Genomic DNA, 22,596 nt, shown 5'->3' on the forward strand with positions numbered 1-22,596 from the left:
CTCCTGATTTTCCCCCTAAAACTTGAGACATCTTTGAGCATATTACTAGCATCGTAGGTTCGTTGGATACGTTGTCAGTGTCTTGCCCTACACTGAACGTTAATTTATCAAGCTTTTAATAAAAAAGATGTTCTTAAAAAAAAATGTTCTTACTTTTGAGGTGCTTCAGTTTAGTAAGAAAATATCGGACAAAGTGGAGTGGGTACGCGACTTTGACAAAAAATGACCAGACTGGGGCTCGATCCCAGGACCTTATCGGTGTTAACGATACGTGATAATTAGGGGGTATCTATGGAAAAGTCACGGTTGTGCGTACTCTTTTGTCTCGATACCGTGGCATTCTCGGCCATTACCGTGATTTTTCCATCTTGGTTTCAGCGCCCCCATCCACGACAGTCCACGCCTTACTGCATCGGGCCTCCTCTTACTTCCTCTCGCATCCCAGTCCAGCACAGCAGGTCGGCGGCTCCATCATGAGCCTGCGACGGGGTTTGCGAGATGGAGGACATAAAGGCGGGCCTCGCAGCCTGCTCGTCGGCTTCACCCTCCGATCACAGTCTTCGCTCACATTCACTGCAGCGAACCTTCATTCTCCATGGCACCCTCGAAGAGCAATCCGAAAAAGGCACTGGCTGTCGCCGACTGGAATGCCTTCCTCCAGGAGCCAGATCCAGAACCCGATGCCGACAACAAGGCCTCGACCCGGCGGAAAGTGGTAGCTATGGGAAACAGCTTTAAAAAGTATTGCCCGTTCCAAGTAGGAATCTGAGCAGTCACTGAGCTCTGCAGATGGACCGAAGAACTCAATCCCCCGGACTGGAGGTTCTGGCTTCTCGAGAAGTTCAGCTTGAAACTTATTGAGGGTTTCCTCCGCTACTACCTCAACACACACAACGTTGAGCGAAAGTCGTCTTTCCAAACCCTAGCGCGATACTTCTCAATGTTCTCTAATCAAGAAAGGGGGCAGGAAGCCCCCTATGAAATGAGGCAGAAACTGAAGCGGGTAAGGCTTCCGAACTGTCGGACCAGAGGTCGCATGCTAACTCTTTACAAGCTTGTCAGCGTCACGCTTTCGGACCAATACGAACTTGAATTGAGCGCGAAGGAGCAACCTCCGTTTAACATCGACGATCTCTTATTCACAACGTACCATCTGCTGGCTTGGTGCCCTATCACCTTTCCAACCGTACGAAGTATTTTTCAGGTGAACACGCTCAGGAAAATGATGACTTCCACGAGTGCCCGACCGGGTACGTTGATCGAGTCGTCGGGATATATCCATGAGAACGATGCCTTGAAATGGAAAGACATTGAACTCTTCATGGTGAAACATCCCGAACATCCCACCTCTCAGGTGCTTCTAATGCGGGTGAGGCATAGGTTGAATAAAGGCCGGAGGAACGAAGGCGTACCGTGAGTTCGACTTTCAACATCGTATCTGTTAGATAGTTCTAAGTCATCTAGGCCGGTCTACACGTACACGGAGAGGAACGACAATTTGGGACTCTGCGTTATTCAGGACATACTAATGTATGCCTTTCTCGACGACGCCTTCGACAGCGAACACATCAAATGTCCCGCCGATATCTGGCGCCTCACGAAGGTCCCAGAACACCGTCTCAGCACCCCGATCAATTTTAAGGATAGCGTTAAGGAACTTCCGATCCTGCGAGGTACCTACCAGGATGCATCGGGACTTATTATCACCGATCCCCAGCGTGCCCTGCAGTATCATCAAGCGCGACAATGGGAAGCTGCGGCAAGTGAGTCAGCCGGGTTCAAAGACAAAGGAACCCTCTACAAGTACCGCAAAGGGGCAGCGGCAAATATAAGTCCGAGTGCATGCACCACGATAGGAGAGGCTTTTTTTGCTAATCTGTTCTCATAGGGCATCTCGATGAGCATTCACGGAATCGCATCATGGGCCATACCCAAGGGGGAACGTTCGCCAACTACATCTCGATCATGGATGACACCCAATCTATCTTCATGGAGACGCCATCTCGAAAATCCCTACTCAGCCTCGCGACCCACGCGAGCATTACGCGGGACCCTTCAGCTCCACAACATGCCACGCCGGCGCAGAAAGCAACGGTCGAATTAGACCCAAAACTTATTGAATGGAAAAAGGAATGCCAACAACTACGGACGGATCTCATTATGGAGCATGGCCAGTTAAAGGCTGCGCGCGAATCTGGTGATAAGCGTTCTAGTGAATTACAAAAGCTTCAGAACAAAGTCAAGTCTCGGCGAAAGAAACTCTGTGATTCGGCGAAGAGTAACGCCCGTGCCGAGTTCTTTCGTCAAATCGGCAATCGCATTATCGAGAGCAACCACTTAGGGGAACAGATCAAGTTCACCTCGGACAACAGCCGAATCCAACCAGAGAGAATTGCTCTTGCCAATCTTGAATTTCAGAATAGAGACGTCGACAAGATCAATAGCGCTTTGTTGATACAAGACCGAATCCGGTCCCTAGACCTCCGGCTAGAGATGAACCGGCTTCACGTGCCTCGTGGTCTAAAAGCGCACATTCGATTCAATGAAACGAACATCGAGGTCGCTTCTGGCGAAGGATCAGAGCAGACCAAGCCTAAGCAAATTCTCCAATGCCCGGTGTGCTTAGCGCGTCCAGAACTTCTCCCGGTAGCAAAGGAATTCCACTATTCTCGAAAGGACGCGCTCCAAACGCATTTCCGGACTCACAAATTACCCGTGTTCTTTGACAATCCTGGTCGCCAATGTGACATCCCTGGTTGTGTCCATGTATTCCCCTCACTCAACAGCTATAAGCTCCATCTATCCAAGCACCATAGTATATATCTTTGACACTTGCGTTTTGCAAAGAAAATTTGAAACCCGTTCCGGCCATGAAGATTGGACTATAGTAAATCACGGCCAACCTGATCACACGGTCAACCCGATCACCCTACCAGGAATCGTGTACCCCCTAGTAGTCAGGCCCTCACCGCTCTCGCTGGTGAGGGCCCTCCCCAGTCTAATGGAATCCCAGTCTAATGGAAATATTATTCCACCCACGAACTTCTTCCTACTATTATCACCCACCACGATGTCCAAATTTGACCCTGAAATAGAGCAAAGGATTGCTAGTGCTTTGTGCGCGTACCATGATCGTGGTTCCCAAAAATTGCAGCGCTGGCCCAGGAGTTCGATATTCCCTACAAGCTGTTGTGGGGACGCGTTCAGGACCGCCAATCTCGCTCAGCAATATTATGAATAGGACATCTCGATATTCGATTCGACGAACTAGTGAGCAAGTTTTAATAGCTAAAAGAGCTACAGAAATTGCTCCATTAGGGCCCTGCACAAATGGGTTCACAAGAACTATGGGCCTACCTTGCGCTCATAGAATTTTTGATCTATTAAAGCGCAATCACGCTATTCCGTTGTCAGATATCCACCCATTTTGGCGAATAGATCTTGATCAGGGGGATTCGGATTATCGTCCAATTTTGGAACCTATGATTCTATTACCGAAGCCTAAAGAACGGAAGAGGGATGAAGCGCAGGCAGTTGAAATTATTAGTGAAGAGCCTATACAAAAGAAGAAGAAGGTGCCCCCAAAGTGCTCTACGTGTGGTGGAGTTGGGCATACAAGGTCATGCATGTAAATAACAGAAATGAAATCCAGATACAAATCACATGATATTTCTAATTATGTAATTACACAGCTTACATAAGTAGGGTTCCCCTTAGGCAAAAGGGGGGTGTCCTTAGCAATTCCCATTATGAAAGGTAAGATCAGATAAGATGACAGTTGACTTCTGTTAAATACAGTTGGCCGGATGGTGTAGTTGGTTATCACGTGTCGTTAACACCGACAAGGTCCTGGGATCGAACCCCAGTCTGGTCATTACTTTTTTGCCCCCTCTTTTTCTTTTATCTTTTTCAATAACTCACCCCACTTCCGTTCCATTCCATTTCGTTGGCAGAACGTGCTGTTTGCTCGAGAGGTTACGGTACAGACGAGTGCAAAACTAGCTTCACCAATTTGCACACTTCTGTTAATTCTGTGCCCCACTGATGTGTACTCTTCTTTTCCCCCTGGCGTAGAACCTTCCAGATCTTGTCACTGAGTCAGCCATCTAATTGTGGCAACCCGATCTGGAGCCTCGTGGAACTTGATGGCACATTCCATTAGCACTAAAGGGCCATAAAAATTCTACTTTTCTCCCAGGCCCTTCTTTTACAAAGAGATTAGAAAATAGAGAAAGGAGTGAAGATGAAAAATATTGATGACTGTTATAGAATAAATCGTAGGAAAGAAATCCGCCCTGATGCGTGTCCTAAGGCAAGTGCATCCCCATTAATTGCGGAGCAGCTAGGCCGAAAGTCAGGAGGAAGCCATAGTACATTTTTGCCATTCATGTTTATCCACTGTCCTTGCTCAATGAAGATCGTGGGATTCTTACGGGTTGAATTAGAAGCAAGACTTTCGTGCCCGGACTGAACATTGAGGGTGCCTAGGTTAGTGATTAGATATGAACCCTCTTGAGAAAAGGCGAGTTTGTTGACAAATCCTTTAGTGGTCAAGGTCTCTTGTAGTGCACCCGTCGCCGTGTCCCAGAGCCGCACTGTCTTATCAGAGCCGGACGCTAGCAGCCGGCCGTCGGGTGAGAAGGCCACCGACCCAACCTGGCCCTCGAGAGTCTGCTGCAGGCCGCCCGTCGCCGTGTCCCAGAGCCGCACTGTCCTATCGCCAGAGCCGGACGCCAGCAGCCGGCCGTCGGGCGAGAAAGCCATCGAGTTAACCCAGCCCGAATGGCCCTCGAGAGTCTGCTGCAGGCCGCCCGTCGCCGTGTCCCAGAGCCGCACGGTGTTATCGAGGGAGCCGGACGCCAGCAGCCGGCCGTCGGGTGAGAAGGCCACCGACCCAACCCAGTCCGAATGGCCCTCGAGAGTCTGCTGCAGGCCGCCCGTCGCCGTGTCCCAGAGCCGCACGGTGTTATCGCGAGAGCCGGACGCCAGCAGCCGGCCGTCGGGTGAGAAGGCCACCGACCCAACCGAGTCCGAATGGCCCTCGAGAGTCTGCTGCAGGCCGCCCGTCGCCGTGTCCCAGAGCCGCACGGTCCTATCGAGGGAGCCGGACGCCAGCAGCCGGCCGTCGGGTGAGAGGGCCACCGAGTTAACCGAGTCCGAATGGCCCTCGAGAGTCTGCTGCAGGCCGCCCGTCGCCGTGTCCCAGAGCCGCACGGTCCTATCGAGGGAGCCGGACGCCAGCAGCCGGCCGTCGGGTGAGAGGGCCACCGAGTTAACCGAGTCCGAATGGCCCTCGAGAGTCTGCTGCAGGCCGCCCGTCGCCGTGTCCCAGAGCCGCACGGTCCTATCGCGAGAGCCGGACGCCAGCAGCCGGCCGTCGGGTGAGAAGGCCACCGACCAAATCGAGTCCAAATGGCCCTCGAGAGTCTGCTGCAGGCCGCCCGTCGCCGTGTCCCAGAGCTGCACTGTCCTATCGAGGGAGCCGGACGCCAGCAGCCGGCCGTCGGGCGAGAAGGCCACCGACCAAATCGGGCCCGAATGGCCCTCGAGAGTCTGCTGCAGGCCGCCCGTCGCCGTGTCCCAGAGCCGCACTGTCCTATCGCGAGAGCCGGACGCCAGCAGCCGGCCGTCGGGCGAGAAGGCCACCGACCCAACCCAGCCCGAATGGCCCTCGAGAGTCTGCTGCAGGCCGCCCGTCGCCGTGTCCCAGAGCCGCACTGTCTTATCAGAGCCGGACGCTAGCAGCCGGCCGTCGGGTGAGAAGGCCACCGACCCAACCTGGCCCTCGAGAGTCTGCTGCAGGCTGCCCGTCGCCGTGTCCCAGAGCCGCACGGTGTTATCGAGGGAGCCGGACGCCAGCAGCCGGCCGTCGGGTGAGAACCGCACTGTCCTATCGCCAGAGCCGGACGCCAGCAGCCGGCCGTCGGTTGAGAAGGCCACCGAGTTAACCGAGTCCGAATGGCCCTCGAGAGTCTGCTGCAGGCCGCCCGTCGCCGTGTCCCAGAGCCGCACTGTCCTATCGAGGGAGCCGGACGCCAGCAGCCGACCGTCGGGTGAGAAGGCCACCGAGTTAACCGAGTCCGAATGGCCCTCGAGAGTCTGTAATTCTGCACTCCATTTTTCATTAACTTGCGGGAAATGGCATATCCAGCTTGGAAGCTCCGACTCAAACTCTCTACGAATTAGTGTCGTTCGAGGTGCAAACACTAGCCCTGCGCAATAAATCTGAAATGGTGCTTCATCGGCTATCCGGCGATTTTTCAGAACAAAGCGTGTTCCATCATACAGAAAATCCGATATTACAGAATTGTCGTCGCCCTATCTCTCTTAGTATAAGATTTAAATGGTTGTGTACTACAGTATGTTACTTACTGGTACAACCGTGTGGAGGAGATCGAGCATACCCACCACCTCCGATACAAGACCTAGTAGACTCATCGCCTCTAGCCAGTGCAGAAAATGCTTCTGGAGGAATAGTAGCACATCTTCTATCCCGGAAGATAGATCCTGACTTTGCTCGAGATGGTGTATCCAGTAGCGACAAGAGTACTGTAATTCCAGCGGTAGATGTTGGCGGATATGTTGAGGCTCGATGTCTGTCCTATACGTTCCAGGGCTTTCTAGATCGCAGATATTCTTCCGTAAATGCCTCTGCATTGTTTCGAGACACAATTGAGCAATTCCTTTGTGCTTTTTTGGCTCATCGACGTGAAACTTGGTTCTAGACTGGACTAAAAAATCCCGAAACGATAGATGTAGAATCCTCACAGGCTGATCTCGGTCACTAGGAATGCTCAAAACAGAGCGGAATGAATTTAATCGATTGCTGATCTGGTCTGCTCCTATTCCAAGAAACAGCGACAGCGTATTTATAGAAAGCGGAACAGTGAGAAGGATTATGACACCGATTATGTCCTGGAACTCTTGTAGGAGCTGCTGCTGCTCTAATTCGTCAGTCTCTTGATCGTCTAGTAGTCGCGTCAGAATTGGTAGGTATGTCTTGTCCATTTTCGAAACATATTTGGCTTGGTCCGTTAGAAGCTCCGTAAGGCGCAATTTGGATTCCCATTTTGTATTTTCGATGTAGCGGCACACGGTGGCAGCCGAAATAAATAGTGGAACGGACATCGTGACCAATTTTTGTATGACGTCATCGCCGGGCCAGTCTTGGGAAATATTTCTGTCGTGTTTGATTTTCGCAAATCGGTCCTGCAGGAATAAATGTATGTCACGTTCTGTCACTTTTTCGGGTATCTCATGAAGAGCTAGGTCCTGATACCCATGATCCGCGATCTCTGAAAAGCCGAGGCTGATTGGGAGTTCGGGTCTGCTAGTCAAGAAGATAAGAAGACGAACCGATTTTGCCTTCTGTAGAAGAGGCAGTAATCGAATGATGTTTCGGACATCTTGGTCATGTTCGCATTCGTCCAAAGCGTCGATCACTATCACAGTGGTTTGAGGTTGTCGGCCAAGTTGGTTAAGATCGAGCAGCGGTTCAAGGAGTAGTTTCTCAAACTGCTCCCTAAGCGATTTTAACACGATGTCAGGGTCATCGTGGAGCGCCTTATGCACGCCAGACCTCAGCTCAGGAATGCTGAGCATCAGTTGCCTTGTTAGTGTCGGGAAAAACTTCTTCGCGTTCCCTCGGTCCCCTTCACCCCTCTTAAAGAAGAAGCTGGCACCTAAATGGTTGGTGTCCTTGAGCGACCTTGCCACAGTCCGAGATATTGTGGATTTTCCTGTCCCAGCCATTCCCTTTAACCAGAAAATGCATTTTTGGGACGGCGACATAGCCCATTCCATTATCTGCTGGAGAAGTTCGGTCCGAGTGCCTTGGAGACATTGGACTTCGTCTCGATCGTCGAACGTGTCAAACCCTGCTTCCTTCGCACCTTCCAACTTCTCAAGATCCATACCCTGCACCACGCCGACCATCAGAGAACTATGCAGTCTTTGGGTCAATTATAGAGCTATAATACCTTGCTCGATAAACGTACGTTTGATCCACCTGTAAACATAAGAGGAATGAAGATTTATATCTCTCGAGGTTCTGAATAAAGCCCTCCACCTCTGTGCGTTTTAGGGGCCACTTTAAGGCTCGTAACCCCATTTTGTTCATTAGCTTCTTTCCTTTTCCTGGATCAAGTCTCGCTTCTAAAGCTCGGAGGTCGGAGAGGCAATCAGCAATATTGCAGCCTATTCGTGAGGAGGTAGGTAGGGCCTTCCCGTCGTTACTTTGAAGGAATTTCCGCAGGTCTTGGAGTGTCCCTTGGAGTCCTGTAATCACTCGTTGTAGGGCGAAAATTTTGTCTCGTGCGTCTTTCACCTCTTGAATGTAGCCCCTGCAAAGCCTTACAAGGCTTCCCGTTAGTTGAATGACCGCGATAACGCTCGCCGCCGAGGATAAACCATCCATGGTGGAAAATACGGCACAATAGCGTATGTGCGACACAAGTAGGTAGGATGGTAGTTGAAGTATAAAAATTTCGGGTGCGATTTAGTTAGGCTTTGCTGGAGAGATGAGTTAAAGAGGGGTAAGTTAGGCGCCGCGTGTGAGGCTGTGATCTGGAGTGCATCTCACGTCTCAATATGACTAATCATGCGTTTCACTGACGAAAAAATAAGTTTAAAGATGCAAGAAGACTTGCATATAAGGAATAAGGGCTAACTGATCATTTAATTTATCCAATGAAATACCACGACTTATTTCTATCATACAGTACGGTACGCAAGAGAGCATCGACAAAGTTTGTCGCGTGGGTACAGCATTGGGTTGTCGGCTGGACTATCGGCCCGAACCGACCCAGATCCAGTTCCACGACGTATCCTTGCGCCCTTGGCCACCTCATCAACCTTGGTTGATAGCGCAACAAAGACCGCCATGGCGCCTCGACTCGCCCCCTCCTAGCTGGTGATGATTCGTGATATGATTGACAGCAGATCGCTGACTACCTTAGAGATGGCAGAAGCTGCTGGTTGTAGCAAACGTTCGATCATCACCATTAGTAATAACCTCCGAATGTTCGGCGATGTTCGAGCACCCTTGATCCCTGGTGGCCGTCCTCGTATGATCACACCGTTTATGCTCGAAGCTCTATGCGAACACTTGATTGAAAAACCGGATTTATACCTAGACGAAATGGCAGACTTCCTACTCGACGAATTCGAACTACTCGTATCTACATACACTATCAGCCGAGCCCTTCGATCGCAGGGTTGGACCAAAAAAGTGGCTCGACGAATAGCACAAGAACGAAATGCAGATCTAAGAGATCACTATCTGCATCAGCTCTCGGATTTCGCTCGTATCACCTGGTCTTCATAGACGAATCGGGCTATGATAAGCGGGCTGGCTTCAGGAGGACTGGCTGGTCCCCTCGCGGGGTGACACCTGTCTAGGTTTCCCGTTTTCAGCGCGGCTAGCGGTATCAAATTCTCCCCGCATATTGCCAAGATGGCATCTTGATGTCGCGAGTCTTCCAAGAATCGACAGACGCGAGCATGTTTGAGGACTTTATTGAATAGCTTCTTCATCATTGTGGTAGATGGCCGGAGCCAAAATCTGTCCTCATCCTGGACAACGCGTCATTTCATCATACTGAAGAAATAGCAGAACTATGTTCAAGTGCCGGTGTCAAGCTATTGTACTTGCCACCATACTCGCCTGACTTGAACCCGATCGAGGAATTCTTCGCGGAACTCAAAGCATTCGTAAGACGGAATTGGCAACATCACATGGGTCAAGGTTTCAAGGATTTCTTTGAATGGAGTCTGGATATCGTTGGGGCGAAAAGAGAAAGTGCCGAAGGTCATTTTCGGCATGCCAACGTTGTGGTTGAAGAGGAATCGGATTAGATCTAATTGTCGAAGAGACCTAGCAAGTCTAACTAATACATAGCTCAAGAAAGCTTCATTACGATAAGATTCGCGTATAGGGTAAATTAGAATAGCAAGTAAAATCCAAGGGATCCTTTGCGGATATATTAGCTATGGAGCCGAATTATATCTCCCCACTTAACCCACAACGGAGTGGAAGCCATTGGTACTCCACTGCCCATCGTCGTTTTAAGCAGAATGTTCATGACGTAATATCCAAAGGACCAGTAATACATACCCAATTCCTGAACTAGCGGCTTGGCAGTGGGGCCCAGAAAGAATGAGTGAGTGTAAATCGATGAAGCTGGATTTGCACTTCTCTATATCACTCTCATCAATATCCGTGATCGGTCAGTTTAGTTGTTACTAATTCTTGTTACGAAGAGATCTGCGATTTAAAATGGTAATTTTAGAGTGGAGAACGAGAAAAGTATTAGCGAGATGCTTCATCGCAGTCAGTCTTCCTGAGCTCAATATTATCATGTTCTTTTTCTAACAGTATATAGTCAACGTAACTGCCTTGAATATGTCTATGTATGCCTTGAATATGTCTATGTATGCCTTGAATATGTCTATGTATGCCTTGAATATGTCTAATGTAATCATTGGCGGAGAGACGAGCAGAAAGTTGAGGACTTACTCGCGAGCATCCTTAAACAGCTAGCCTTCACTGTGCCAGAAAGCGTAACATATTCCTGGGAACGTCTCTCCTTTTTTAAAAAATTAAAAGTGCTGATACCGTCCAAGGTCTGCCATGACAGCTAACTTGTCTGCACTAGTGATTCATGTATCTGGAGGATATATTTGAGTTTAAAGGAAAAGAAATTGGGGGGGAATAAGGATATTTCAAGTGAGAAATTTCATTTAATGGAAAATTGGTACAATGCCTATCTTCAGAATAACACGCGAACCTGCAGGATAAAAGAAAAAGGAATTCAAAGCTCAAAGAAACTTTGGATACCCTTTTTACTTCTATCTTTCTTCTTACTTACTTTTTCTGAAGTCTTAACGATTGGCTTGTGCTCCTCCTCGGAACGAAGGGGCGCGGCTTCGTCAACAGGTCCGTCCAGAGCCTCAGGAGGGTCCACTAGTTCATTCGATGAGTCTGAAAGTTCAGATTCTTTCCATCCCACGTCATCACATATAGATCCATTACTAGTCTCCCTTGTTAGGTAGGCGACAGCTAATAGAGGATCGGAGCTACTTTCTGCAGCCAAACTTAGATTTTCAAAACCAGTCAAAGTCAGGGTGAGGGTTGACATACCGTCGGTCTTTGCTCTAACAAACCGTTTGCAGGTCTCCGAGCCTTTAGTCAAGACCAGAAGCTCCTTGTTGAGTTGCTCACGAATTGTTTGACTTTCCTTCGACTCACCCACAATCCTCATGATAAGATTCGCTGGCATGTCGAACACAGTCACCGGCGACAGAATGCGGGATAGAGAGGACATGAGTCTACCTTCCACAACTTCATTGGCAATATCATCGACGAATCGCTTCAGGGCAACCTGTCTTTTATCAGATCGACAAAAACACCGAAGGACACAAGTAAGGGGTAAGGGTTTCACCTTGTAGTAAGCCAGCATGCAGTCCAACGCTTCAATCGACGCAAAACGGACCATGTCTGGCTCAGATTGCTGCAACAGCGATTTGAGAAGTTGATCAAGATTAATTGAATGCTCTATGCGGTAAGGCTCCTTCAAACTATTAACCCCGAAGAACCGCTGCAAAGTCTTGGCGAGCTCGTCTTCCTGGCGCTCGACCCGGATCTTCTGCAGGGTTTCCGTAAAGTAGTGATTGTATGTAATAGGATGCCCTGTCTGGTGTGGCATCAGGAGCTCTCGCGTCTTAGTGTCAATGCTCCGTTTGATAGAGTCGCAGGCTGGGACTATGATCTCATCGATCAATGCGGCTGACGTGGCTTCATCTGAGACATGTTTGACCACAAGGGCAAGAAACTCTTTGGCAGCAGCCCATATACCATCCGTGTGGCTGCGGGTCAGCCGCTCCCATGGGGAACACTGTTCCAAAAACAGATCACGAATGATCATTGGATTGAACGTCCCAGGTAGCTCGCGCCCCCTGGTTCGCCTGAGGAGATGGCTGATATGCTTTATATATTCCTCTCGAGTAACCCCGACCTGGTGCTTGGCCGGTATCTGTCCATCATTGGGCGCACAGATGCGTCGATAATGACCCTGTCGACTGATGCGCTGGGCGAACTCTTCGTTCGAATTCTGCACTATGGCTCGTATTCTTTTATGATATCCATTGGTAGTGTGCGCATCACCAAAAAAAGGATCATTATATGTGCCATCAATAGCCGCTTTCACAAGCTCCTGAAGGGACTGGCTTATATTCAGAAGATACGACTTCTGCTCGTCAATGGTAATGCGAGGTTCACCAAGTCTTCGTAGCCGAGTTCTGCAGTGGTCGGTTTTATCTTCGATCTCTCTGATCAAGCTTGGCAGCTCGATAGCGATTTGCGAAAGCAGCACCTTACTCAGTCGCGCCCGCAGGCTATCGATCCCGACTAGTGAGCTTGGCAGATCTTTCCATATCCCTTGCGAGAAAAACTCCTGTTCCTCGGCATCACGTTGTTTCAGGGTCCATTGGCCTTTGTCCATGTCCATGTTCTTCAGGACGTGCCAACCAAGCCGAAACTCCACATCCTGATTCTTCGCCAATGACACAAACATCGTTTCACTCTCAGATCCGGCTGACAAGGTATCAGGCTTTGTTATTATGCCGAGGGTTCGTTTCCCAAATGGGTCGGCATTTCGTGCCAGGTTGAGGACGATTTGGTTGGCAACGTCGTTCTTGGCAGACACAACGGCCAGAATGATGCTGCGCGGCTCTTTCATATAGGACTGGACCACATCCTGGACAAGCTGAACATCCATCGCCGACTGTTGTTTGGTTTCCGAATGGATTAGTCCAGGGAGGTCAACAATGGTCAGATGGGGACGGTCGGGACCTGACAGCTCGACTCGCAGGAGGTCATTTGAGAAGGCCTTTCCGTGGGTCGTTATTCCCATGGCCGCTTTAGCTTTTTCAATCAGGATGGGTAGATCTTCGAAGCTATCTAGTTGTTCACAGAAATCACCAAGTGATAGTCGCTCAATATCGCTGCGTGTGTGGTGAGGAACGATAGATACGCGAACGCCGACATGGTAATGCTTTCGGAGGACGAGCTCGGTAGGAAATCGGGTGCACAGGTTGCTTTTGACAGGAAAACTAACACCGGATATCGCCTCTAGGACGGAACTCTTGCCAGAGGACTGGTCGCCACAGACTATGATCTGCGGCAGAGAGATATAGTGGCTAATACCCTGAGAGCGAAGGGTATCAATCGAATTGAGAAGATCCAGCTGCTCCTCAGCACATAGATCCTGGAGGGCATCGGTGTGGAAGTTTCTCAGCACCATTTCGGAGATTTATAATAACGAAAAGTAACAAAGTCTTGTGGATGGAAATTGAGTTGAGCACAAGAAAAACTGGAAGAAGTACTCCTTATATATCGTACGTTATAGACTATGAATAAATACACTTGAAGACAGAGCCTCAGGTATGTGCAAGTGCTATGGTCTTCTCGTCTCCTATGGGCCAGGTCAGTGACCAACCATGAAGCATAGTTTGTGGGTATTCATTGCAACACATACCATGCTTCTCAGGCTCTTTAGTCCGTAGTGTACTTGGGACAGGCATGTTGCATCCAGTGGGATAATTATCGTAGCCGCATTTCTGCTGCGAGTATTAACTTTCCTACCCAGTTTATACTCACAACATACCAACAGTTCTAAATTACATATAGGAAATATGAGATTCAAGGATGCTATAGTGACTTGTTAGGATCTAGAGCAACCAGGTTTGTAGATTAGTGCATAAACGACGGCAGCCTCATGATACGTGAGGAGCACAGGTATGCTTTGTTACGCCACCGGTATTCTCCCACCCAGTGTATCTTTTCCTTTCATCGTGGGTAACTTTGAGGACATAGTTAAGTATTTGGTCCCTTAAATTCCCTCTTCTGGGGATATTTCTTAAGCAGTTTCCAAAAAGAAAGGATCCTGTGCGATGTAGCCAAAAACTATTAACCCAGCTATTGGCCCAGCTGTTGCTCTTAGTGAATTGAGAATCAGAAGCGATATTGCTAACATGAACCGAACCAAGTGTCATAGGTTTAGAGCATACCGAACGCATTCATGTCTTGACATTCCAGCGAATGCCGCGGTCACATTCAGCTTCCGCGTCGTGCATTGCATGACATCTAGACTGTCCCAGAAGAGCGCCCCACATAATATTTAGGTCAGGAACGGACTCAGGGTTTATAGGCTGCAATGCGTCAAAATTTCTTTCCGACTGGCGAGAAGTCATTACCCCTCGCTGCATATCTCAATCGGCTGTGTGGGAAACGTTCCAATAAACCCAGGCGGACACCCTTGATCCAAGTCAATTACAACTTCTCAATCACTTGAGTCGCAGCATGAAATTTCTTTTCCCACTGACAGAGTGAATAACTTCAGCGAACTTGAGAGAGTGGTTGGAACTGTAAGCCTGGCGAGGACAGGGCATCTAACTACAAGGAAGTAACTGCAGCCAGCAGTTCAAGGACAGCCCAGATCGCTCAAGGCATGGTACGAGTGGACTGGATACTACAGGCTTGTCCCGGCATGGGTGGAGATTGGTGAGTAAATGTTTAGTGCACATGAGAATGGATGGAATTTGCCTACATGCACCATGCTTTTTCTTTATCTTTAGAATACCACGGGGGCCAGCAGTCCCTAGGTCCGTGATCCGACAAAGGAATGCCATGGTTTTGCTTTATCAAGAAATGCCACGGGGTCCAGGAGCCCACTAGGTCTGTGATCCCACAGGGAATGCCATACCCAGTAGTCCCCCGGTCTATAATCCCACGGGGAATGCCATAGTTATGCCATTTTTTTTTTTTTTTTTTTTCTTTTTTGCCTTGTCTGTTATCTTCCAGGGACAGCCATTAGCTTTAAGCGAACATCGATCCTATCACATACATTGGGGACTTGGTTTCAGGAGTTGCTTTTCTTTCCCCACTGCTGTCCCTTCGCATCGAAGCTAGGCAGAGAACAAAGATCCACCGCCTCCGCATGCATATCATCAATCGCATTATTCTCTCCCACTACGCCCACCAGCCGTCAAATTTAGATGCTGCCAAAACCAGTCTGTCAGGAAATACGATACAACTCGGCAGGGATTGCTGAGGATGAAACTAGAATTAGACTTGTGCGTTTCAGATAAGTGTTCGGGAACTAATCTGTGAGAGTGCGGCGGCATATCTGGTTTCGAAAATTGCTGTACAACCACTTGCGGGCTACGCTTGTAGCTTAACACCAAAAGCAACTGTAGCCTACGACGAGTGGGCTCGTCTCCTCAGCCAAGCTACGGGGCACAGCTTATATACAATTACAGTAGACATAGTGAAATTGGCGCAAGAAAATGAAAATCACATATATCCTCACCAAATCTCTTTCTCACGGCGGCTTCAAGACTCACAACAGACAAGGGGATGGCTATCAAAGTAGGTAAAGCACACGAAAATGAACAACAGTCAATGAAAAAGACGGCAACGAGCCTAGAATTAAGTTTCACAGAGGTCTTCAGGCTGTGTTCAGGCTTTTGTCCATCGATTGCTCTCATTTCAATTCTTATTCTGTTGTAGAACATGGGTAAGTACCGATAGAGCTAGCTTAGCATAGATGATACCATACTATGGGCGCTGCAATATCTCGATCCACTCTCTGCCCAACTAGTACAGCCTTCTTTCACGCATTTGATCGCAGGGCTCGGCATTATTGTTGATCTCGATTGAGAAAGATCCAAGAAATATCGATAGTTGATCGACACAACAAGCGGGGGATTGTGAAGAGGAGATTCGTGAAAATATGAATGATTTCATTCGATCGACCCGCGGAACTCAGTCTCCTTTTAACTTCTCGCTGATGACCGTAAGATGTCATTTGCAATTTGTGATGCATTGTCTTCTTATCACTGCTCATACGTGGCAGTCACACAAATGAGGGGTATAGCCTATCAAATCTTCCAACTAAGCGCCACTGCGTTTCATGCGGCTTGACCACATGAGTTGCTCAGTATGAGGCACTCGAATCAGCGAAGGCTTTTTTGGTGAAAAGTAAGCAGTAAGAATTCTTGGAAGTCAGCGCAGACGCCACGTGACAAATTGGCGGTGTACTCATAATTGCAGATTCTCCTCATCAGACTCATTAAAAATTCACGCGATACATGCCATAAGGGCTGAACACATAAATAAGCAGTTTCGGTCACATTTTTTGCTTCTGCCGTCCACTTGAGAGATAGAGGAAGATTGGCAAATGACGATGTGGTTATGTGACATTGAAAATTGCAACAAAGCCTCTGTCCGCACATACGGGGAATGTGTTCTATGCAATCGTCATCTTTGCGCGAAACATCTGGGACCAAACTACCACACCTGTCCAAGGTGGGAGGTAAGTCGAAAATAACGGTATCATAGGCCATGCTAATTTTTGTGGACAGGAAGAAGCTGAATACGACCCCGCCGCTAGGAAAGCCGAACGGGATGAGATAACCAAACTTATTGATAAAATCAACATCTCTGCACTTATTTCTCGAGCCTCAGCTCTTCGGGGAGGCCTCGCTTGTTCTATACCACACGACCTTCAGTATGATAGATCAACACGAAGCTCAGTCATGGGGGGGATGAATTATCATATCGAGATATCATTCGATGATGGAATCAGTTGGCTAGCACGTATTCGAAGGTCTAACGCCACTTCTCCGCCAGCAGAGCTACGAGATTACATTCTGAGCAGTGAGGTCTCAACCCTACAATTTCTTAGTGAAACTCAAGTCCCAGTTCCGAAAGTTTTTGACTTTAATTTTTGTGAAACGAACCCTGTTGGTGTTGGGTATATCCTTATGGAAAAACTTCCTGGAAGTTCCCTACGCTGGTCTCTTGCTACTCCTGAGCAAAGAAGAAAGGTGACAAGTCAGCTTGCGGACGTCTATATAGAGCTAAAGGCTTATCCTTTCTCTATGACGGGCTCTATGCACCATCCTGGATCTCGTGATATTGGACCATTTGCTCGAGAGTCCTTGACAGAGTATCAAGGTCCCCAGATGAGAGCGCTCGGCCCTTTTTTCTCTACTGAAGAGTACTTTAGCGCACATATCCGATTGATTTTGGATTTGATCATTCGACAGGAGTCGTACGTCGACCGGGCAGTCGATGCGTTTTTGATTCATCGGTTTCTCTTAGATAAAGTCTCAGAGGCTTGCTCTCAAAGTCATCTTGACGATGGAAAATTCTACTTGAAGCATGCGGATGAGAAGGGGGACCAAATACTTGTTGATGATGAATTTAATATCACCGGAATTATCGACTGGGAGTGGGCGCATACGGATTCTAAGTCAGCAGCATTCAATTCACCGATTGTCCTACTCCCCGTTGCTGATTTTTATACGGGTGTAAACTCCATTGGTGAAGACGAAGCTTTTTTTGCGAAGTGTTTCGAAGCAAAAGGGCATCCGGATCTCGGAGCCGTTGTCAGGAATGGCCGGCTCATCCACAGATTTCGATTTTGTTGCGGCTACGACCTCGCAGATTGGGAAGGATTCCTTGGCATCTTTGCCGGATTTCTGGGAGCTATGGGAATCACTAGTGATTTCCATTGGGAGACGTGGAAAGCAGAAGCCTTGGAACGCTACGAAAATGATCATCAACTCCAACAAGTAATCGCAATATACAATTGAACAGGAAGGCCTAGCCAGAAGCAGACAAGGTAGAAAGAATCAACGTGTCAATTGAAATTTGAGAATAAATAAAGATGCATGTTTTCCCTTGAGTGTCGTGTTCTAGCTCCCACTATACTTTAACACAATGATCGCCTTTGCCGTTGTTTTTCTGCTCAATGTGGCGACGAGGTATGCGTCGGCCATACGAATTGACACAGCCAAAATCCTATCTCTCGTTACAAAAACAGTATCTACGCGGCGCGAGATTACTCACTACATGCACCGACAACCTCTACTCGGCGTCATTGCTGAAGGCCTCGGCAGGCTTTTGAGACGATGTCAAGAAAGCCCCATTCATGTGGTCCATGACCAAGGGCTTCATGCTACACCTCGAATTGAACAACAGGCTCTGTACGACGTAACTTGAATGGAAAATATGGCAAGCTTTGATTTTCAAACGCAATTTCCAGATTTCGGTGATTAGTGGCTTCATTATAGTACATCGATGGGTCCTCCTACCCGTCTAATGGCGCAAGAATAGAACAAGCTCAAGATGACCAATTGAGCGCAAGGTCGAAGATGTCATGATTTTTTCAGCTCTTCTCCAGTGCGACTTTGCAATTAGTTACTAGTGTTGACAAGACGACTAGAATGTTTTGCTCGCTCAAGCCTCTTTACGATCGCAAAGGGTGCAGAACCCGAACCAAATATAAATCGTATAAGAGGTCGGTTTTATTGATCATATTTATCTACCTTGATCCCAAAATCAGCGGAGACTGACAGCGGAGTATCTATAAAAGTGACGAAATCGATGCGATTAGCAAACGCAAGCGAATCACGGAAACTGTTCTATCTAAAAATATCAACAGCTGTCAGAAAAATCAAAACCCCCTAGCAAATTAGCTGGAGAACAACAATGTCCAACAGTCAGCTACCACTCCTATCCTTTTTGACAACTTTCAGGAAGGGTTTTCTTGTCTTCCAACGTCTGGCTTTGATATTTTGTCTCTGCATGACGCTTTCTTACTACCACCAAAATCACTATGTGATGAATTAGTGGCTGCATACTTCAACTGAATTGCTCCTGTTGCTCTGATAATCCACCGCTGTCGATTTATGTGCTAGTATAGAAATACTAAAAACCCACCATCAGTTTTACTTTGCAAGCGGTTATGCTGGCCGGCTCGAGAGTTTGCACGAGCCCTCAGCTCTTGCTTATAAACGGGTTTATAGTAACGGCACTAATGAATTTTTACAAAAGAGCAAAGGCATTTTTGTTGCAAACTATGAGGGTGATCGTATTACGGTAGTCCAAGCACTGATTCTTTTTGGCTGGTACTGGAAAGGTCCGGAGCATTGGTTTCTTTTTTGAATACGCTTTATTCATATATGGTGGTCACTTCTCTCTATTTGCAAGGAATCCTAATTTTCAGAACAACTAAAGAAAGAAGGAACAGTTGCACTATCCAATCTATACAACGAATTTGGTTATCCTCAAGGATAATAGGCTCTCTCAATATTCTTCTGCTCAGCCTTATCTCGATGAGCTCTCTCGACCTTCTTCTGTGAGCATCTCGATCTTTCTAACGCTAGGCTCTAAGCCTTATCTCGCTCTTTTTGGTTTCGCTATGCTCTATCCACTTTTCTTAGCATCGCAGCAGATTCCTACACTTTTTCATTCTGAAGGGCATGCTCTCGACGGGTCAGAGTGTGCGCTTGTTCTTTCAAAATCCCCCACTATCTTAGCAACATTTTCGGATTTCTTTTCCATTGTCAAATTTTGATCATAATCATACGTTTGATGTTTGTCTCTTTTCTTTAATCGGACGAGAAGTGGCATTAAGGTTGTTACGAAAATCAGGAACGGATTACCTGGTTCCACGGAACTAGGGAAATCCACACTCGGGAACACCCGTAGTGGCCTGCACGATGTACATCGTCGAAGTCTAATGTCCTAAATGAGTACGAGGAGCCACCTATCACCCTGTCCATTCGTTCGTGTACAAGTCGGTGAATATTATGGAGCCTGTGGAATAAGGAATGCAAATAACTATCTTAGTGGGCTAGGAGCTATTGGATTCACCAAGACCTATTTTTGCTTTTAAAGGTTGAGAAAAGTGCTCGCTGTAGAGCCAAGGCGCCTCTGGGGTGTTACCAAATGCACGTGGTATGACTCACAAATTGAGAAGGGGGATGAGTGGAGCGACGGTCGGGCGCGGATAGTGAGCCGAAATTAAGAGCATGTCACAAAGTACGTGATGGAGGAAAAACGAATTAGGCGGTATAAATAGGGGGTGGGCCTTAGAATTTCACTGAATGGTTATTGCTCTGTACCTTCGCGGACGTCTGCTCGCCACTGTATAAAGCTCGCCTATTGTCTCGTCCCGTCGTCGAATTCTCTGTTTCTTCTCACCTCTGCCGTCCTGTCACGATGGTTGATGAATTTGTTAGTGACGACTCAGACGACTTTGACGGCGACCGCGTCCGTCAATTGCTTCGTAGATTGACGAATGGTTTCGAAGATCACTTGAGGGACCACAGAGATAGGCGGGGGTTTCTGAAAAGAAGCGGTCTTGAGCAGGAAAAAGCCCAGGTAAGATACCGCTGCGCGGCCGGCCGGCACAGCTCATGGCGACATGGCTAACGGGCAGCGTAATGGCCGCAGGTTTTCAAGGATCTCGACGAGGTGGTTCGACATCTTCGGCCACCTAAATCCAAGAACCGCGTGTACAACACGCTCCATGGTCTGATCTCGGCCCCGCAGAGGCTGCAATATCACCAGCTGGAAGAATATGAGATGGAAATTATCTGGGAATGGGCGGGTAACAAAGACGCCTTTTTCCAAGCTGCCGTTGAATCCACAAACCCCCCTGAAGATCCCGGGGAGTCCTTGCGCGGGCTGAACTCGATCTGCTGCCTCCTAGGTCAAATGAAGACGCAGAACCGTATCGACAAGGTCCGCGGGAGACTACTCCAGTATTTTCTCGCTCTTTTCGTGGAACGGCACATTTCGGACGTCAGAGATGTGAGGGTGGTGACCCGGTTGGTCATAGATTCAGGGTTGATTGCGCCGGAGGTAACGTCCAACCTCGAGAACAACCTGCGGACGTGGCTGGCGGGCGGGCGGTGCTACATGCAATTCGCGAGGGCACTTGGGGGTGCCGGGGTCTTGATCCATCTCCCTCTCATCGGATCAACCAGCTGGGAATCCCACTCCCACCTCAGGGGCACGTACGGAGCCCGGAACTATGAACTGCTACGCCGGATTCGGGTCCCCGAGGCAGCGGATGAGGGACGCCTCGCCCCCAATGTCGGGATAGACCTGAATGCCCACCAGTTGGTTGACCGCCTAGTCCAAGACTTATCCCAGGAATGTGGAGTCCAAACCCTCTTTGTTGTGGACGCAGCCGACCGTAGACAGACGAGAGGATCGAGACTCCGACGTGGACGCCAAACGCCCTACCAGCCTCCACAGTCAGCATCTCAGGCAGGGCGCCAGGGATCAGGACACGCCCGACGCTCACGAGGCCACACACGGCACCCCCCTCCGAACGATTCTCCACACACTTCCTCCCTAGGGGACGCTTCATTATCTGGACAGGCGCCTTTGTTCTCTGCCTACCCTCCTCTAGGCGATGATTACCACAGCCTATCGAGCCCTCAGATCTTCTCTGACGAGGGTTCTGTCGAGCGCTTCTCGTCGTCGACACCGGGGGCGTGAGTTCACGAAGGGGCATTAATTTCTGTATCTCTGTCCCCTAAATGCGACCTGCGCGAGACTTTAACGCGTTGCTAATGTTGGGTGGTTAAATTCTTGGATGATAATTACTTTGTTGTTATGAGGAAAATTTTAGATATGTACTAAGTGCAAAAGGTCGCGGGATTCATGTACGAGATTATGGTATTATATTGAGGGGGTAGTGGACAATCGCTTGAGACTGCTTGATCACCAAATGATGTAAGAGTTGGCCTCTACCGCTGTTGAGATTAGTTGAGATACTTTAACCCAGCATTGCATTCTTCCAGTTGGATGGAGTCAACTTGTACCTAATTGATTAATCCCTACCGGCTTGCAGGGTAGAGCAGCGGGTCAAAAAAAGAGTTTATATATCTAGGAAAGATAGCCCTCAAACACTTGAGCAAGAGAACAATATTGACTTAGGGTTTAGTTTGCTCTTAATAAGCCTCCTTGATCGTTTCATGGCCTTTCCTGATGACTTATATTGGTTGGACGAACGTCTGCCTATAAGACTTGGATGGTGACTATGTCGAGAAAAGAAGGCTGGCTCTGTACTGATAATTAAGGCGGATATTGGTACATAGCTCAAAGCTTCCTTGGTGGGAGAATACGCTAACGAAAGGAAGCCGAGCGACGGCGAAATCTATCGCAAGATCAAACAATATGAAGGTGAACATGACGAAACTTTCAGAGAGCGATGGTTTGTACGTCTATCGCACAACAACCAGCAACGCTTGGCTCAGTTGGACAACAAGAAAAACCGCCGCCTTTAAGGTGCCTTCGACAGGCTACTGACAATTCCCGGGCTTTGGCCGGGTGGGATGAGATAGTGTACTTCATAGACTGATAGCCTCCGGGTGTGTCAAAGTGAGTTCCACAAACCTGGGTTCCTTTTACTGTGCTAATCGAGCTCTTCATCCATCGTAGGAGATTATAACTTATCTGAATCATATCTGGGACTTCTGGTCTTCCTTGGTTGCTTCGGATCACGCTTCAATGCAGAAGATCGACTAGAATACCGTGGAATTTCTGAGGCTGCTGGCACCTGGTAAGTCACGTACCGATGGAAAATTAGCCTGTGGGATGGTCCTGAGCGGCCAAGCCTTTGCCGAATTCGGCGACGAAGAGCGGCGGATGATATGGTCCCGAATGCAGAATTTCGATGGCCTGATTTCATCTTCGTATACCTTTTTTGAAGACTTCAAGTACCTGGAGGC

The 22,596-nt window shown here is 48.5% G+C and overlaps 4 protein-coding genes across 4 annotated transcripts; 3 read left to right on the top strand and 1 right to left on the bottom strand.

The window, feature by feature from the left end:
* Positions 1-595: 595 nt before the first annotated feature.
* Positions 596-2,829, top strand: N7510_011597 (uncharacterized protein; the record flags this gene model as incomplete). Its single annotated transcript, XM_056983521.1, has 4 exons — positions 596-741; positions 790-1,413; positions 1,465-1,832; positions 1,889-2,829. 4 exons carry the CDS (start codon positions 596-598, stop codon positions 2,827-2,829), a joined length of 2,079 nt encoding a protein of 692 aa, XP_056829015.1.
* Positions 2,830-10,811: 7,982 nt separating this feature from the next.
* On the bottom strand, positions 10,812-13,301 carry N7510_011598 (dynamin family protein; the record flags this gene model as incomplete). Its single annotated transcript, XM_056983522.1, has 1 exon — positions 10,812-13,301. One exon carries the CDS (start codon positions 13,299-13,301, stop codon positions 10,812-10,814), a length of 2,490 nt encoding a protein of 829 aa, XP_056829016.1.
* Positions 13,302-16,941: 3,640 nt separating this feature from the next.
* On the top strand, positions 16,942-17,658 carry N7510_011599 (uncharacterized protein; the record flags this gene model as incomplete). Its single annotated transcript, XM_056983523.1, has 1 exon — positions 16,942-17,658. One exon carries the CDS (start codon positions 16,942-16,944, stop codon positions 17,656-17,658), a length of 717 nt encoding a protein of 238 aa, XP_056829017.1.
* Positions 17,659-20,071: 2,413 nt separating this feature from the next.
* On the top strand, positions 20,072-21,361 carry N7510_011600 (uncharacterized protein; the record flags this gene model as incomplete). The annotated part of the gene is made up of 2 exons (XM_056983524.1): positions 20,072-20,122; positions 20,306-21,361. The coding sequence occupies 2 exons, from the start codon at positions 20,072-20,074 to the stop codon at positions 21,359-21,361; spliced, it is 1,107 nt and encodes a 368-aa protein (XP_056829018.1).
* Between the last annotated feature and the right edge of the window lie 1,235 nt (positions 21,362-22,596).

This window comes from Penicillium lagena, assembly GCF_028827675.1.
Source record: "Penicillium lagena strain IBT 129212 chromosome Unknown utg000008l_segment0_segment0, whole genome shotgun sequence".
NCBI lineage: Eukaryota > Fungi > Ascomycota > Eurotiomycetes > Eurotiales > Aspergillaceae > Penicillium > Penicillium lagena.